This window comes from Arvicanthis niloticus, chromosome 3, assembly GCF_011762505.2.
Source record: "Arvicanthis niloticus isolate mArvNil1 chromosome 3, mArvNil1.pat.X, whole genome shotgun sequence".
NCBI classification, from domain to species: domain Eukaryota; kingdom Metazoa; phylum Chordata; class Mammalia; order Rodentia; family Muridae; genus Arvicanthis; species Arvicanthis niloticus.
In genome coordinates this window covers 102,332,106-102,351,367 of record NC_047660.1, presented here as the reverse complement: position 1 = coordinate 102,351,367, position 19,262 = coordinate 102,332,106, and the positions used below count along the sequence as shown (strand labels likewise).

The window sequence follows — 19,262 nt, the reverse complement described above, 5'->3', positions numbered from 1 at the left end:
CATAATGACAGAACCTGAATGGTGAAGAAATTGGACCAAGGAAGTGCTTGAGAACCCTGTCTTTGCAGTGTTTCTATAAACCTTTCTTGTGCTAAGGATCAAAACCAGAACCTTGTCTGTATAGGCAAGCACCCTATCACTATATTCTAGTTGGGCTATCTCCCAGCCCTTAAACCTAGGACTTTTTAAATAGAAATTTGATTTTTAAAGATGCACATCCTGTGAAGGGAAGAATGTTTGGTTATGCACATACTCAGTACTCAAGCATGGCTTCCGAGTCAGTTCATACCTTCAGCCCCAAGCACCTAGGACTGGAAGGTGAGGTGGCCAGTGCAGCCCTCAGGGAGCTACAGTCTGGACAGGCAGGCTGGGTCAGTCTTTCTGTCTCCTGCCAGCTATTAATCTCCAAGTTAGATACATAAAATTCAGAAAGAAGCCAGGGGAAGCATAAAAAAAACTCATTTTAAAAGAAGATAAAATTGCTCAGGGGTGGGATGGGGGGAGGCTTTGTGTCTCTAGTCATCCACAGTTACATTAACTGTGTTAATTGTGTCTCGATCGGGGCACTGAAGATGCTGAATCCAACAGCAGCAAAAGGAAAGCACTCAGTGCTAGGAGCCGTTAGGGAAAAACTTTCTACTATAAAAAGAAAATAAAACATCATGTCTCGTGTTCTGTTGTGAATGGGAGACTGTCCTTTGGGTTAGAGCAAGATTGTATCTTTGCTGAAGAAGTCTAAACCATGACTGGAGGTCGGTCCCCAGTTCTCTGGATAAATGGCAAGCTCTTTGATTTAAAAAGGATTACCGGATAGTGACGTCGTCATTGTTAACATAAACTGTCCATGCCGTTTTGTTATCTTCACACAGAACATGACACATTTGCTTTCGAGTGTTGATCTTCCCAACAGAAAATTAAATCCATCAAAGCAAAGAAGGGCAGCTGGCTGCACACTCTAAAGAATCAAGGGAGAGCTCCTGCCATGTGCTACCTTCCACCCTTTGTCCCTGTGTTAGCCTTTCAGATGCTGCTCCAGCCAGTCCATGGGTCTGTCTGGACCAAGGCAGCAGCAGCCATCTCAGAAGTGAGATGTGTTTCTAGGACTCCCGCCACCCCACCTCTTCTTCTGAACTAAATCACTTGGCGCTCTCCCAGGCTTTGCTTTTCACACCCTGCATGCACAGCGGCCACCCCAGGTCCTTAGCATTTGTTACTATTGAACACAATTAGCCTTTTAAACTGCCAGGTCCAGTCACAAATGAAAGCTCCCCTGGTAGTCAGGGTTGGTCTTTCTGAGGTTTTAATTATTCATCCCTAGGTTTGTTTCTTCCAGCAGCTCCGGCTGCACTTTATTGTTGGGAGGTTAATGCAGACTGGGCTGTGGATAGATTAAACCTGCTTGGTAGCCAGCAACCCCACAGTTCCCCTCCCCCAGCCTCACACTTTGAGCTGGAGATGGGCAGTTATTTCTTACACTACAACACCACCTAAAGCAATCTCAGAGACAGTCCTCTCAATCTCAGAGACAGTCCATCTTGGCCAGAGTGAAGGATACTGCAGAACTGTAGCTCGCCAAGCCACCCTCTGTCCGCTTGGCCTACCGACAAGGAAGGTAATAGCTGCTATAGAAAACTGATGCCGATACCATGACTGATGAACTGTGTGGAGACTGAATCACCAAGCTGAGTGCTAAAAGTCACTTCTCTAAATGTTTTCCAAGGGCAGCCTAGAATCGCACGTGAAAGCCAGGATGTAATGGCAATCCTCACTAAGCTTTTGAACAGTAGCTTATGACATCATTGAAACTGCAGTCAGAAACGCCTGAGAGCTGTGAGGAGTGCAGGAACTTGCCTCCGCTTTCCTTTGGAAAACAACCTCTGCAACGTTAGTTTTTTTGTTTTGTTTTGTTTTGTTTTGTTTTCCAAAGGCTATTTTTAATGACAGTTCTTAAACACTTTAACCTCCCTTGTAGCTCACTACCACCCCCCACCCTCCCCCACCAGAGGTAGTGCAAAAGAAAGGATACGAGGGAAGTGGACGTGTTTAGAAAGATTCTTTGGAGCAACTCCCAGCTGCGTTGTCTGGAAATCGCAGTTCAGTTCACAGGTTAACAGCCAGTGGCAGCCCCATCTACTCACAAACACTTCATGGATACACCAGCAGTCCAGTTCAATAGAGTCGGGATAGCAACAGCAGTGACATGACCTAGCAGAGACAGCCAGGTCTCAGCCTCTGCACAAGTCAGCAGGAGGGACCAGCAAGAACATCAGAAGTCCTAGGCTGTCCCTCTCTCAGGGAAGCAAAGATCCACAAGCATTGCACAGCTAGCTGTATCAGCAAGCCAAGCGCTGTCACTCCATGGAGTCCTACTTATACCCTCCAAACATCACGTGTCCTCCACGTGCCTTGCCTCCGCACATGCATCCAATCAGCCTGAGTCTGAGGAGTCGGCAAGAAATTGCAGCACACCACCAGAAGTTTTTTGGTACGTTTCTCTCTATGGGATCCCTACAAATGCAGCTCAACTACGAAATGTAAGGCAAACCAATACATGTGTGTTGGTAGCAAAGAATCCCTCATCACATGTCTTTTCATGTGCTTGCTTTAGTCCTGTGTCTGCTTCAGAGAAACGTTAGTCTTTCACACCTGTGTCCACCTGAACAAAACGATCCTTCATGGTTTTGCCCCAGCAAAACACCATCCAACCAACTTTCCAAAGAACCCAAAGAAAGCTTCCACTTCGGCGTTCTTCAAGGCTATGTAACGAGGAAGTGTTGGACACTCCAGAGGAGAGGCTGGATAGAAACGCTCACAGAAACGATGGGTGCAGGATAGCTTATTTTATTAAGGAAAGTGAAGCCTACAAGTTAGCTGCTTGGTGTTTTGTTTGCTTGCCCGTCCTCTCTGTCCCCTGAAGTCCCATTTCCAGCTGAGGCAGCTTTCTGCAGTGCTAGGTAGGTGCTTCCCTCACACCATCCATCCTGGGTTTTACTCCCTTTAATCTTACCCTCTCCAAACAACAACACAGGCCCTACCTCTCTGAAGCCTGGTGGGCCCCAGAAGGAAGGGGTAAGGAGTGAGACCTCCAGACTTGATTGTTTTGTTTGTTTGAAGCACAGGATCTGATTTCATGAAAGGCACTGAAAAGTTTTGGAGATCCAGGTTTCCACATATTTAAAAAGGAAATTTCAGGAGGAAGAAGTGAGGCACTCTCGCTTGAAGATAAAGCTATGGTGATAAAGAGGAGGGTCCACACACAGTGCCTGGTCAGAATGGCCGTGAAACGCAGTGCTGAGTAACTGGTAGGTAGGTAGCTAAATCACTAAGTGTCTCAGTGATGTTAAGACATGTGTGTGTTCTTCAGGCCGTGACTTCCCTAGTGTGTCTTTAGGGGACTTGTCTGCTGTTTTTGGCCAGCTCCAGCCTCATATGCAGAGATGTAGGGAACTAATGTAGGTCACTGTTGGTTGTAGACTGTCACTCTTTCTGTGGTAACATCCACACTGAGTCTCACTGTTGGCGTCAGGTTGCTAAGCCCTTGGATTTCTTTATCCCTTAACTTTAGATACTGTTGGAGTTTACAGAGTAGCATCAATTTGAAGGAGCTTACTTTAATTGCAAGTTGCTACTTTTAGAGAACCAAATTGTTCCCAGATTCTGCACTTGATCCTGTAAATATATACATATTAAATATCCAGTTCTGCACCAGTAGGATGGCTCAAAGGGTAAGGACACTTATAGCCAAGCTTGACGACCTGAGTGTCATCCTGGCTCCCATATGGAGAGAACTGACTCCTACAAACATGTGGGCCGTGGCACACATGCACCCACACACAAAATTGATGAATTAATCTAAAACAATTCAATCTAAACGTCCAAGTCATAAGATCCCTTAGCAATGTTCTCCTTTTTACAGAGAAATGAGACTCTAAGGTCTAAGAATGCCAGTGTCTGGACCACAAGAGCCTCTCGGTCAGTGGCCTTTTACCATACAATTTCATTTTGTGTTCCCTACTTAGAGCCTTCCATCAGTGCTGTCACCTCTCATGTATACAGTCACCTGCACATCTGTCACCTAGAGAGCTTAAAAATGTAGATTCTAGCTGAGCCCATCTGCCGAAGGCCACACCCTGAGCCTGCAGTCTCTGCTGTACTGGAAGCATCACATCATGATGCTTCCAGGTGCTGAGTCACTTCTGACTCAGATTCATTTGGTCTGATTTTGAGATTCTGGCTGTGTTTTTATTGTTTTGTTTTGGTTTGGTTTTTTTTTTTTTTTCTTTACTAAGTTATTAGTAACAGAGATTAGTATCACCAGTCATTTGTTGATTTTTTTTGTGTGTGTGTGTGTGTGAGCTAAGCTAAGAGAAAATAGGTACAGGAGACAGAGACTTTAGCTTGCAGGACACTATACAATAAGTGTGTGAATGGCAAGGCACAGAGGGAGGTCAGCATCCTTAAACAGGAGTTCTCCTATTTCCATATCCTTCCCAGGGTCAAGAGAGATGCAAGCAAGCTTCCAAACCCACTCAGCTCTTCTAGTCTCCCTCGTCACCCATCACCCACCACAGCAGTACCCTAAACCTCATGCTGGCATGCCAGGCACTGTCATGAACACTCCACATATTACTGCTTTAAGGCCCCTGTGCCTGTGAAATGGAGCCACTCCAGAAGATGTAAGGGAGCTGAGACAGTAGGTGTTTGATAAATTGTCCTAAACTATAAATTCCCTAAGCTGTGACAGTCCCAGGATTGAGAGCCTGCCTCCTGGAATCTCATGCATAATTCCTGTACCGGCACTGTGCTGGGGTGCCTGTTTCTTACTCTCCAGCAGTGAATGCCAGCCACTTCAGATGTTAGTCTCCTGGCCGACTAGACTCACCATCTTCCTCCTCTCCTAACCTTGACCCTGGTACAAAAACAGAGACAGTGAGCCTTGGAGTCCCATGGCATTGTCAGGGACACCAAATCAAGAAAAAGTATGCAAGTTGTGAGCTATCACAACCAGCATTTTAAGAATAAAAGGTCATTGCTGTACCAATAAAATTTTTGCTTACCATTTTTTTACATGTTTTCAGCTTTTGCCCTCCCTTACATCCATGTACAAATCACGCTCTTAACTATCCAAAGGACCGTTAAACTGCTTCCCAAGATCTGCTGTATCTATGCTCTTCAAGGGAATTTCTACTTTGATGGCTGCAGTGTTAGCTGGAAACAAATAAGGCTACACTTAGAATGTCACCAAGGAGCTCTTCCCGGGCAGCACGGAGCAGAACCCTGACCCATGGAGATTTACCATGGTGCCACAGAACGGTATCCACAGTACCATAGAGTGTTACATGATAGCACCACAAACATTATCGTGACACCGTGGAGTACTGTTACCATTGAGGGTTGCCATGGAGTTAGCATGGTACCACAGAGTGTTACCATCTCTCATCTGTGACTGGCACAGTCAGAGGACTAAGGGTTCTTTTGAGAGTCAACTTAGCTGTTGTGAAGGGCAGAATGTGGTAGTGTTGCTCTGTTGTCCCAACACATGGGAAGTTTGGGATATAGCTGAGCGGTGGAGTCCCCACTGGTGTTTAAGGAGGTAGAGTAGCAGGCAGTGGTGTGCACTCCTGTCCACAGCTTGTTTCCACTGCTGATAAAATCAAAGACGTGTTAAGGGCCCTGGTCCTCCTGATCCAGCACATGAGTTAACTATAAAGAAATATCACTCAATGTACTGCCTAGCAGACCTAACCAAATTGTTGTGAAGTCCAGATAGGACAGCATTTCTAGAGATGTAGGTACCCTGAGACCTTCCATTTCTCACAAATACTAGGGCTGTGTGTTAGGAAGAAGAGACACAGGAGCAGCGGCTCCTACTGAGTTTCTGGTTGAACTAGGAAAATGGACTAAGGAGGGGGAGCTGAAATGGAAGTGACTGGTTAAAGCCTCAGATACCTGCCCAGGATTAAAGTGAGGTTCAGAGACCTGCAGGTGCCGGTCTTGAGCTCTGGTCTCCAGCCATGACAGCAGCAGTTAGTGTGGTTACTCCACGGGGTGACACTGGGGGTCTCAGCTACAGGGTTGGAGACGTGGGTTACATTCCAGGAACATTCCCTGTACTTCACCTATCCTAAATTCCTGGGAGGAGGAGTTTTGATTTTGTCTGATTTTTTTCCTCCCGCCCCACACCCATCCTCCACTCCCTGTGCACATGCTGAGAACTGCTGCTGAGGTGGATCCTTTGAGGAGGGTGCACTGGGGGAAGGGGGTGGCTTCATTAGGGATTCTACTGTACTGTGAGCTTCTGAAACAAGCAAGTTTTTTGTAATGTACTTAACCTAACACCCCAAATATTACCATTTGAGCATGTAATTATTATCCTAGATGAGCAGTTCCCAACCTGTGCTTTGTGACCCATTTGGGGGTTGAACAACCCAGAGGTAAAACCATTGGACAACAGATATTTTCATAATGATTTATAACAATAGCGAAATTACAGTTATGAAGCAGAAACAATAGTAATTTTATGGTTGGGAGGGGAGAGTCCCCACAATGTGAGGAACTGTTTTAAAGGGTCAGAGCGTTAGAAAGGTTGGGAACCACTGTCTTAGATTGTGTTTATTTATAATACATACTTCCCTTTGCATTTACAGCACATGGCTCTTGGCCCTAGCCATGTTTCAAGCACTCACAGCCTCATGGCTGCTGTATTATATAGCACACTTGAGGATGTTTTTCACTCCAAGGAGTCCTCAACTGCAACATGCCAACAGGTGTGAGTGGAAACCTGTGTAGCCTGAGTTTCACTCTCCTAACGGTGGGATTGTAAGTAGTGTGGACCTGCTCTCTAAGGGGCAAGAGGGACAGACAGCTAAGACAGTGTGTGTGTGTGTGTGTGTGTGTGTGTGTGTGTGTGTGTGTGTGTGTGTGTATGAATGAAATGCATGTGCCTTGGAAAATGCCTGTCTGTTTTAAAGACAGTTTGTTGCTACTGAGTAAACATTTCTTTCAAAAGATAAACCTTGGCCAGATAAAACAACCCAGAGCGATAATATCAGCTGTGTTGACTCGATCCACCTTCAGCAGTATAGACAGCTAACTTCAATAAAATCTGGGTTTCTGACTGAGAGTCAAATGCAATTCTGTGAGTAGAAATTGAGTTTAAGCCAGGCGGTGGTGGCGCACGCCTTTAATCCCAGCACTTGGGAGGCAGAGGCAGGCGGATTTCTGAGTTTGAGGCCAGCCTGGTCTACAGAGTGAGTTCCAGGACAGCCAGGGCTACACAGAGAAACCCTGTCTGGAAAAACAAAAAGGAGGAGGAGGAGGAGGAGGAGGAGGAGGAGGAGGAGGAGGAGGAGGAGGAGGAGGAGGAGGAGGAGAAGGAGAAGGAGAAGGAGAAGGAGAAGGAGAAGGAGAAGGAGAAAAAGAAGACCTGCAGTGCTACAAGGCTAAAGGATCACAGAACTTACTCGTTTCACATAGCAATCTATAGCCCTTTTAATGTACTTTTCCCAATTTTATTGTTATTACATTTGTGCTTATTTGTGTACATAGATGTATATATGTGTGTTTATATACATGTCCTAGTGTGCATATGAAGGTCAGAGGACACCTTACAGGAGTGGGTTCTCTCCAGTATATACTTCCCGGGGATCAACTCATGACATTAGGTTTGGCAGCAGGCATCTTTACCAGCTCAGCCATCTCACCAGCCCACTTACTTTTTCTTTATGTAAACATTTGATTAAAAGAACATACTTGACATTATATAATTAGATTATCAAACATTGCTCCTAAGCCCACCACACCCAATAAGAAGTAGGGTGTAAATGAGATGCCCCCCCCCCCATAGGTTCGTGTGTTTTAATACTTGGTTTTCAATTGGTGGAACTATTTGGAAAGGATTACTGGGAGGTGTGGCCTGTCCACTGCATTTCCAAGTCCACTACATTAGCTCTCTCTGCTCTTACTTGGGAGCAAATGTGAGTAAACTCTGAGCTAATGTTCCTGTATCACGTCTGCTGTCATACTCCCGACCATGATGGCCATGAACTCTAGCACCCTGAATCCTGGGCTCAAAATTAAATGCTTTCCTTTATGTTGCCTTGTTCGTGGTGTTGTGATCACAGCAATAGAAAAGTAACTAAGAGGTAGAAGAGCAAGAAACCATTCCTCTGAACTCCTCCTTCATTCATAGTTTTTCTCCATACTTGTGTCAACAGTATAGTGTCCTTTTGCCGCCTGTCCAGCCACTTTTGCACTTGATGTGCTCCTGCTGATGCACAGGATGTCACTGCTAGCTGGCTTTCCTCTGGGTACGGTCATTCGTTTCCAGTCAGGATGTAGGTGCTGCCAGCACTGCTGTTGCAAAAGCCCCTTCATGTCTGTGAGATGTGAGTGTAGACACTCTGCTGTATAACAGAGTTATGTTTAGTTGAGCTGAAATCTGCATTCTTTATTAATGTTTTGAATTTTGATTGAAATGCCATTATACATATAACAAGGCACAGTGTGACACCTCAGTGTAGCTGTGTGTAGTGATAAGAGCAGTAGCTGGTGTGTCCTTTACTTCAGACATGAGCCATTTCTTTGTGTTTAGAACATTAAAAGAAAACGTTTGCTTCTAGATATTTTGAGACATTTAATAAACTCTTGTCATCTATAGTTGTCCTCTTATAATACAGGACATTAAAACTGGTTCCTGTTACTCAGTTGCACCCCTGAAAGATATCATCCATGGAAGACTTCTCCCTGAGTTCTTGTCTTCTCAAAGGAAAGAATTCTGACAAGAGGCATTTTAGGCAGTTTAGGCAGAGCTTTACTTAGCAATGCAGAGCAATGCAGTGTGCACTCTGGAGAGCTCTGGAGTGGTCTAAACAAGGAGGAGCAACATTCCATGTTGTGTGGTTTAAGGTCTTGTGCCTGTTAAATGGGTGGCATGTTGATGGGGTAAAATGACCCTTTTCTTTCCCAAATTGTGATGGATGATTTCTCTCTTAGGGTTTCTCTGTGCAGCCCTGGCTGTCCTGGAACTCACTCTGTAGACTGGGCTGGCCTTGAAATCACAGAGATCCACCTGCCCCTGCCCCTGCCCCTGCCCCTGCCCCTGCCCCTGCCCCTGCCCCTGCCCCTGCCCCTGCCCCTGCCCCTGCCCCTGCCCCTGCCCCTGCCCCTGCCCCTGCCCCTGCCCCTGCCCCTGCCTCCTCTGCCCCTGCCTCCCCTGCCTCCTCTGCCCCTGCCTCCCCTGCCTCCTCTGCCCCTGCCTCCCCTGCCTCCTCTGCCCCTGCCTCCTCTGCCTCTGCCTGAGTGTTGGGATGAAAGGTGTGCACCAACACTGCCTGGTGATCCTCTTTTAAAGACCATGAGTGGAGGAAAGGAAGTAGAGGGTCAGAACACAGTGCAAATGATATTGGAGCCAGTCTTGTGTGCACACCCACCTTAGTATGCATGTGTGGCAGCTGGGTGTCCACTGCCTTAGTTCCCCTGATATGTCAGGAAGACCCTAACTAGAACTTCAAGGATTTCTAACCACAAAAGGATGACACAGCTACCAAGATATGGCGGCAGTTTCGTTGGCTCCTTCCGGTCTCTTTGCCCAACCAGAAGCCACGGTTCTGGTGATACAGCTCCATTTTCTGGGATCACTGACATATAAGTCCTTATCTACCTGGCTCATACTCACTAACCAGCCTCTCTTCATACTCTGCTCTCAAAGCCACTGTCTTACTCTCCCCCTGTATGAGCCCAGTGCTTTAACTAACATATAAGTTCTGAGAGCACACAGCGTTTGTTGTTCACCTCCCAGGTCTGCCCACAATGCTACAGTGCAGACTTGCCCTCCTTCCTGTCTTGATGACGAGCAGTGTGCTCTTCTCTAGCACACTTGAATGTGTTTATGTGCAGTGTGTAGAAATCAGATTTTGCCAAGTCCTTGTCACTACTTCATTTTTCTTGTTAAGCATTTATTTTTACCATTTGAATTGTTATTTTTCCAATTTTGATGAAGCTAAGTTTTTTAATTTTTTATTTCTACCATTTACACATGTCTGTTGATGTCTTTCTAATAGATTATTAATCTTTTTCCTGTTAATTGATATGAATTTATGATTGGACCCTAAGATTTGTTCAGTTTTACATGATCTAAATATTATTTCTCTGTTTATAAACATGAACTGTCACTGAACCTGTAAAGGTTTCACTTCTGCATGAAAGAAAAGGGAAGGGACTCCAGTAGAAGGAAAGTGGAGGGAGAAAGGAGAGGAAGTCTCTGTCACCTGTGAGAATAATGTTTTCTCTTCTACTTTGATCACTAGTGAGGAGAATTACATTAAAAAAATGTTATCACTGTGTAGTCTTATCTTGGTTGTGATCAATTTTGTTACAGTGACATTTGGAATAAACTCTTTCCCAAGCATTCATAATATTGTCCGCCCCATTATATGATGAGGATTCATTGTAGATAATAACCTGATAAAACAAAAAGAACCCTGGGAAACCTTTCCAGTTATTTTGGGTTTCCCCCACTCCTCACGGGCAGGGGAAACAGCTTTGAAGATCAAGAACACTGAGCAAACCCTGTACCACTGAGCTGGGCCCCAGCGCCAAAAGTTAAATCCCACTCATACTGTGGCACTGGTGCTCACTGGCAAGAAGCAACACCACTCACATTCACACTGGGCTTTATTCTCCTTAGTGAATTTGCTAGAGACACAAGTGTATGTTGGCCACTCACAGTCATATGACTGCCCAGCCATTAGCCTGGCATTACCCAACAAATGTGTAGCTAAAATATATTCCTCAGGGAGTTTTTAATTCTAGGGAGGAACAAAGAATAAGTTATAAAATATAATCATGAAATAACATGTCTTACCTAGGAGATGGGGTAGCAGGAGGAAGACGGTCTGATTGGCTGGGTCTCCTGATTGGTGGCTGTTTCCTGGTGTCTGTCAGGAACCAGTCTGTGCTCTCAGTGCTTAGTCGAGGGTTTAGGCAGGCCATTCTGCATTAGCCTTTCTCACTTGGAAATTCTCTGTCATTGCCCCCAGGGCTGTGTCACCCTTTTCTGGTCTTCACACATAATTTCATGTTTATACAAGACTAGTGTCCTTGGAAACTTGCTCCATAGTGTTTGGGTTGTGAGCATTACAACAAGGCCTTCTGCTCTGCTGAATACATGGATACCAGCATGTTTTATCTATAGAATAATGGTGTTGACAGGAACAATATAATACCTAGGTAAAATTAAAATATTAACTTTATTATATTTTATGAAATGGCTCAATTTATTATTACCATAAATATATATTTTTTAATTTCAAACTTTATATAATTTCTAAGCACATCTCATTTGTGTGTCTTATTTCAGTGCTGGACCCAAAGGAGACAACATTTATGAATGGAGGTCAACTATATTGGGACCCCCAGGATCTGTCTATGAAGGAGGGGTGTTCTTTCTTGACATTACCTTTTCACCAGACTATCCGTTTAAACCCCCTAAGGTCAGTATGATGTATTCATCCATTTTTAACAATCTGTGTTGTGACATGTACATACTAAACATAGATATAGGATTGCATATCTACTCTGTTGGCGTAAGCAGCGTCACTGAACCCACTGTGCTTAAAAGGAAACAAAACATGAGAAACTATACATTGTTCCTCTACCTTAACTCTACACAGGTTCACTGCTCTTTCTCATTATCTCTTTTCTGCATATATGATTAATATTATAGAATAATATTATAGAAAATACCATGTTTTAGCCATGTATGTGTAAATAGGAAAGTGGAATTACTCCAGGGTCAGGCTTCAAAGCCAGACTATGGGGAAAGGAGGCTTCACAGAGAAGGTAACCACACCTGTCTGATGCTGTGCTACCGCCACAATCCAGCACTCACCTGAAGCCCAGAGAAACTGTAGTGATATCTTGATAATGCATTTGGAAATATTTTGAGGGCTGGGAACATAAGCTGTTGGTGAGATCCTGGGTTTAATCCCTAATGCCAAAATCTATATGTATATACATATATATGCATTTTCTAATTATGGCCCATTAATAAAACTTATTAATGAAATAGAATTTCTTTTATGCCTAACACACAGTATAGTCGAGACATAGGACTTTTCTCCTAAGGTTGTGTGCTTTAGGATATCTTCTCATTCATCTCCGCTGCCTTAGGCTATTAGAACTTAGGCTCCATTCTGGCAGAGGAAAAGACCCTGGGCTCACTGGCTGTTCTTATTAGTCACCAGGAGAGTCTCTGTGCATCTGACACAGGCATGGCTGGGCTGTAGGTTGGCCTTCACACTTCCCATGCCCCTCCCACCTCACTTTTCTTGCTTGTCTTTCTTCCTTCCTTTTCACTGATGCCCAGAGAACATTTTGATACCAAAAAATGTAACAACTCCAGCAACTTGTCTGCATTGTGCAGGGGACTGTCAATCAGGGTATCCAGATCTGAGCTGAGGAAGTCAACCCTAAACCTTTGTTCCTTACCACATTACACAATGCACAAAGCCTTCAAGACTGCTGGGTCCCCCCCCCCCCCCCCCCCCCCCCCCCAGAACAAAGGTTTCCAGAACAAAGCCATAGAGAAACTAGTGCTTACTGTCTTCCTGAGTGGACAGGAGCCATTTATCCTTCCACTTACTTTGGAATGGCTTGTAAGCCACCTGCAGGGGCGTGTGGACCTTTCTCTGGCAGCCTCTGAAAGTTAGGGTACAAAGTGAAAGAGAGAGATGTAGCCAGGCATCTGTCTCTCAGGAGCCTGGGGTGACCAATTTAGTGGAGTAGGCATCTTAAGTGTGCACCCACGACCTGGATGACAGTGGGTTTTAGGTCGGATAAAGCTGAAAGTGAGAAGTACTATATTGGGTAAAAGAATTTTGTTTGAAGAGGCCTTGAGACCGCGAAAGGATATTTGGAAACTACAACATGGGGGAGGCTGGAGAGATGGCTAAGAGCCCTCTATTCCAGAAGTCCCCTGCTCAATTTCCAGTACCCACATGGAGCTAACAGTTGTCTACAACTGCAGTTCCTGGACATCCAGCATGCTCTTTTGTGTTCCATGGTACTACCTACATGTGGTACACAGACATGTATCCAGGCAAAATACCTATACACATAAAATAAAAATAAAACTATAGAAATGGAGTTTGCCATGTCTAAGTATGAGAATGGGGGTGGGGGCAGTCCTGATCATTCAAGATAGAAAGGTGAGACCTCCTTTATATTCATATAAATAGAATTCGTGAGCTACAAAGCTGGGGTTCTTTAATGAGCCATTTTTAGGAGTGTTGTAATCGAGCTTGTCACTGTAGGAATGTCTGTTGACCTTTGGAATGATGGAGGTGGCAAGTCACAAGCTTTCTTCATTACTGACTTCTGTTGAGGGGCTTGTCCTAGGCTTACCAGAGTGCTCTCTGTAGACATGGGAGCTCAGATTCGACTTGGCAAGGTTTCCCAGAAGAACAGCAGCAGTCTTCTGATCATATTCTCTGTGTCACCATGGATGATTCACTAGTGAGATCAGAGTATGAAGGAATGTGCTGTCAGTCCTCAGAAGTGACAGGACCTCAGTGTGGACCAGGTCAGATGCTAACCTGGACAGCCAGATGGGACAGAAACAGAAAACATGAAGCTGTGAGCTGCAGGGATGTACGTGTCTGTTTTTCATGAGAAAAACCTCACACCCACTTTTAAGCAGTCCATTTTTGACTGGTCTACATCTACAACACTGGCTTCTCTTTGTCCAAAGTGTCCAAAGACAGATGAATTACAGAGTCCCCCTCCCCCACTGCCTGATTTGGGCTGGACAGCCTGTAAGGGAAATTCCGCTTTGGCAGGAAGAATTACAATTTAAATAAATGTTCATTTTCCAAAGTCAAACAGGAAATTTGAAAAAGCAAAAGTGTCACTTTCTAAGTTCCCAGTTTTAGAGCTGGGTTTCAGGGGCAGATACCTTGCAAAGGAGAAAGCAGTTAGTGGAGATGGGGCTTTTGTTGACTTCTAAAGCTGATGTCCGCACTTCTCCCACCTCCACTTCCTGTGTGTGTGGCCACATTCTGCGGCATTTGTGCCCTGTTCCCTGCCTATCACCTTGGTCTTTCTTTCTGCTTGATGAAACATTTTTTCCTTGCAATCTGAAAATAAAAATAAAAATAAAAAATCTTGAGTCAGGGCCTAAGAAAATTATTGACGAGAACAGAGGTACGTAAATAAATATAATTCATTATCTATTTAGCTATCCAAACCAGTAAAATTAGTCAAACAAGATACATTCTTGTTGTAGTTGTTGTTGTGGCAAGTTCTGTTTCAATACTGCAGTAAGAACTAGCTGCAGTGTAAGGTCAGGAAGGGGTTGGCAGCACCTCATCTTACATAGGAACTCTATGTAACCTCATCTTACATAGGAACTTGAAGACCAAGCTGGTCACGTGCACACCCAGCAGTCTCCCTCCTCCCTCCTCCCTCCCTCCCACCCCCTCTCTCTAATGAGGCCTGTTAAGTGGAGGCTCTATCTAGGAAGAGTACCTCACAACCAAAAAGGGAAGTGCAGTCAACTGATTTGTCTAATGGTTTTCAGCACCACTTGTGTTTTTCAATACAGAGAAATATTTCAGTGTTAGGATTCAGATATTTGTTTATTTATGAAGTAGAAATAGCTTTGTATTTTGTGGGAATTGATTTTCTTAGTCACATTGTAAGTATTTCTGTTCTCAAAATCTGTACATTTGTTTTCAAATTTTCAGTTAGCATTCTACACGTTTGTTACAGACTAAAGTGCAATTGTTACAAGCAAAAAGAAAAAGATTTACTTGTGATTTAATCTCCCAACAGACTATTCACAGTTTTAGTGTATCTATCTGAAGTTTTTCACTCCTCTTTCATGTATGTCCATATTGATATGTATCATGCTGACACACATGTATAAACTTTGATCAAAGCTGACCCTCACATTTCATGGCTTCGTGGTTATTGCTACACACTTCCAATAAACATGTCGCTATATTACAATCTTAGAGCACATATCATACTCCGTTGGACAAATGTGCCAAAATAGAACTGCTCTTCTGTGCTTGAACACTTGGGCACCTGTCAGTACTTGTAATTGTTGATGTGGTGGCAACCTGATAATTAACATACTTTGTATTCTTGTATTCTAAATTTAGTGGCGTGAAATTTCTGGATAGGTTGTACAGTTATAGTTTTGGATAAAGGTTGACAAATTTACCCTCCAGAAAAACTGTAAGTTTACATCAGGCCATCATCACATGACTGTGGGCAGAACTCTGCTGTTCTTTGATCTCTAATAGTCTGAGATATTAACAATAGCATCCCCCGTGTTCTAACCTGCACGCACTGGACACCGGCTTGGAGTGGAATGGTTCGCACCTTCATGCCCTGCTCTTCAGTTGTCCATTTGGGGAAAGAGTATGAAAGTACTTTCTCTTAAAAGTCCCACTTCACATAAAACCAGAGGAAATGTAGTGTGGACTATGTTGTATTCTTGTACATATACTTCTTCATTTAAAAGGAAACAGAAACATAAAACAAAACCGTTTGAAAATGTCATGGCATTCTTTCTGATGTTTTGTGTTCCAGAGATTTTAATGACATACATGTTAATTAAAGGATGTGGTTAGATAGCAGGTCAGATGTTTTTCTGTAGAATAGAAACACACAGCTTTTTGTTCTTACCCTGGGGGTCTGGAAATTTTATTCAAGATGAGAGAGCTTTCAGGTACATAGACAATTAAGTGTGTTTGTTATTTTTCGCTTGGTCAAGTATCCTCTGTACACGACAAACATGCTGTGTCAATATCCACACCTATTACTAGAAAATATCTTTTTAGGTAACAGTATTTACCAATAGATATTCTCTGAAAGGTGTGGTGGAGTGTATACCTAAGGTGTTTTTTAAAATAATATTAAAATTACATATATACACAGAAGTATTTGTATATGCAAAATTAAGAAAAATATCAATAAGCTGACTCTGTGAATAGAAGTGCTTGCCACCAAGTGTGACAAACTGAGTTCAGTTCCTGGAACCAACATAGTAGGACAAGAGAACCAAGCCTGCACGTTGTCCTTTGACCTTCACACGTGTGCAATGCACATGCACTCTCACACTCTCTCTCTAAATGTTAGGATGTGATAAAGTCTCAAAGAGTAGTTTTTTTGTTTTTTTTTTTTTTTTTTTCAACTCTTTTTTTTTTTTAAGATTTATTTATTTAATGCATATGAGAACACTGTCACTGTCTTCAGACACACCAGAAGAGGGCATCGGATCCCATTGCAGATGGTCATGAGCCACCATGTGGTTGCTGGGAATTAAACCCAGGACCTCTGGAAGAGCAATCAGTGATCTTAACTGCCAAGCCATCTCTCCAGCTTCCTCAAAGAATAATATTAAGACACTTTTAAAGATAGCTCTTATTACAAAATGTACCAAGTACATCTTTAACTTCTGAATTAACTTGGAGTGTAACTTACTTTGAAGGGAGCAAACAATGGCAGTGATTTCATTTTTAGGTCTAACCTAGATACTTAATAATGGAATATGATATGAAAAGAAAAGATGTTAACTATGCTATGACAATAAAAGAAGTAATATATATATAAATATATATATATATATATATATATATATATATTTGTGTGTGTGTGTTCATGTGTGTTCTTGCTTGTTAGTTTTTACTTAAGGAACATATAAAGGCTTCCTATGAAAAAGGAAGGTGACCAGTTACAGTAAGAAATGGTGACATTCAGCATTTGGAAGCCCAGCTGGTCTCTAACTGAAGCTCAGAAAGGAACAGTGTCACCACACCCTGCCTAGGTGATTGTCATGCATCTGTCATTACTGCCCTTACCAAAGCTGCACAAAGAAAAAAGAGTGCATGTGTCCCTGTAATTTTCACAAAGGACTGTGTAAAGCCAGCTGCCCACTCCTGAACTCTAGTCTTGCATCGAGAACACAGGATTGTTGTGACACAGCATATGTTCTTTGGCTAGGATTCACTCTTTTCTGTGTATTGAACTGTCTACTTGGCATGTCTACCTGAATGTCAATAGTCATCACAGATTAGTACGTCTAAAGAAATATTATTGATCAGATAACTTCACCCCATTCCAGGAATGGCCTCGCCATTTCCCTACTGGCTCAGACTAAAAGCTCACAGCTATCCCTGGTCTCTCAGGCAGACTGTTCTGACTAAATCCTGGCTTAGTCCTCAAAGCTAGTAATGAATCTTAACAGTTTCCATGGTCTCTCCCCAGTGACAATGTGGCTCAAAGGCCATCCACTGTTCCCTTCCCTCAGATTTCTATGGTAGCCTCTATCTTATCTGGTCTCTGCCTCTGCAAAGCTTGCCCCTGTGCAACAACACCTAATGGTGGAAGTCTCTGTGTATCCATGCTTTGCTAAAACCCTTCAGTGGCTTTTGGCTTGTTGAATGAGCACCAGAATCTCAGGTTCAAAGTCACTGTCCTCACATTCTTCTAAGACACCGCAGCCCTGCTTCCTCCATGACCCCTTGTGTTTGTGCTTCCTGCTTTCTGCTTTTGCTTTCTCCCAGAATTGTATCTGGCTCACACCAATTCCCCCTTCATTTCTATTCAAATGCCACCTCAAAGAGGCTTTCCTATATGACAAATTTAAGTGTCCCTAGGTTCCGAAACTTGCCACCGTGACCTGAGCAGGCTTTGGCTCTGGCACATCTTGCTCACACACTCTGTACTTTGTCTTTTGTATTTTTCTTCCTGCAGTTCTCACCGAAACTCCATAAGAACAGGATTCCTACCAGACAAAGCAATGTCTGGTAAATCAGACCTTTGTTGGATTCATTTAACCCATACAACTCTTACATAAAGAGAATGTGTGTTTTTTCCTACTTGTAGATAAGAAAACCAAGGCCCTTTAGGATTCAGTGGTGCACAGGAAATGGAACACAACCCAGTTCTAAACTGGGTTTTTCGTTCACTATAAAAATTCCTTAAATTCTTGGAGAAGAACCACTTCTTAAGTTCTACATTCTGGTTCAGCTGAGCACATCAGCCTGTTTGGAAGTGACAAGGCAAGAGCTGATTTGGGAAGAAGGACTATTTAAAAGAGAGTTTGAGTGCTTGATCTTGAACTTTTCCAAGAGCCCTTTTTTCAGAAGCATGGGGAGACAAATGCTGAAAAGAGGGGTCAAAAAGAGAAAGAAGCGGGATGTGGCATTTGCTGGACCTGTTGGGTGCAGTGTTAGTGTTGCTTCTGCCTGGAGACTGGGCACATTGAGTTCATTCCCTGGACTACTTATCAACCCCAGTGCCTTGATTAGTCAACTCTCAGATTTGGAGCTGGGTCTCTTAATATGGTGGCAGCCCTTTAGAGTCTGGCTCAAGCAAATCTGAGAGGACAGGAGGAAGCAGTGTCGGTTATAAACTGGTCATGTGTAGATATTACATGAGCTTTGTCTCCTAGGAAGTAAGGAGAAGCAGTCAGGAGGAAATGATGGTGAGTGGTGGACCCAGGGCTTTGGTGGAAGAGCTGTTCTACCATTGGACGTATTTTTCTCATAGTCTCCATATGTTGTTAGCAGACACCTGCCCAGATTTCTTCGGTTGCTTACTTTTTAAAATACCTTTTAAAGGCTAACTTATAAAGCAGACATACCCGAGCCCTACTACTCTCCAGAGCTTTACTCAGTATAAACGAGTGAGGTGCAGCCCAGGGACGTGGAGACGAGGAGCATGTAGGATCTGGAGCCGTGCTGAGGCCAGAGAAGCAGTGAAGCTGGGAGACTCAAAACAAGAGCAGTGACGTTCAAATTCTTCCTTACCTTGATTTTCACAAATTCATTGCATGTAGCCATGTGATGCTGAGCATGCAGAAGTGGGCAAGAGGAGGTCCCTTCAAGGGTAGAGGTCACAACCAGGATGCTACAAAACAGGCCTTTCTCGACTTGGGCACCAAAGACATTTGAGCATGGGAACCAACCATGTGCTGGGGAACAGTGCCCCTTGTGATGCAGCATGCATAACAACTTCCTTGGTTCCTGCCCACAACATACCAATATTAACTTCTTTTTGCCTCCTTAAGACAAAGAGAAATATCCTCAGAAGTTGCCAAATCTCCCCTGAACAAGCAGTGCCGTGCTTGGCTGACACACAGTGTTCTCAACAGCAGTCCTGCCTCCGGGCACCTGGCCAGACATTTATGAGGACTCTAGACTCTGATCTCAGTGATAAGTTGGGATTTCCTCTGGGGAACTCACTGGGCA

The 19,262-nt window shown here is 43.7% G+C and overlaps 1 protein-coding gene across 5 annotated transcripts in view; it reads left to right on the top strand.

The window, feature by feature from the left end:
- The window catches only part of LOC117706201 (ubiquitin-conjugating enzyme E2 E2), a 267,546-nt gene that overhangs the window by 196,099 nt on the left and 52,185 nt on the right, over positions 1–19,262 (top strand). For all 5 annotated transcript variants that reach the window (XM_034499072.2, XM_076931606.1, XM_076931605.1 and 2 more), the window contains one exon: positions 11,360–11,492. In XM_034499072.2, the coding sequence (XP_034354963.1) occupies positions 11,360–11,492 (133 nt within the window). The remainder of the gene's footprint in view (positions 1–11,359; positions 11,493–19,262) is intronic.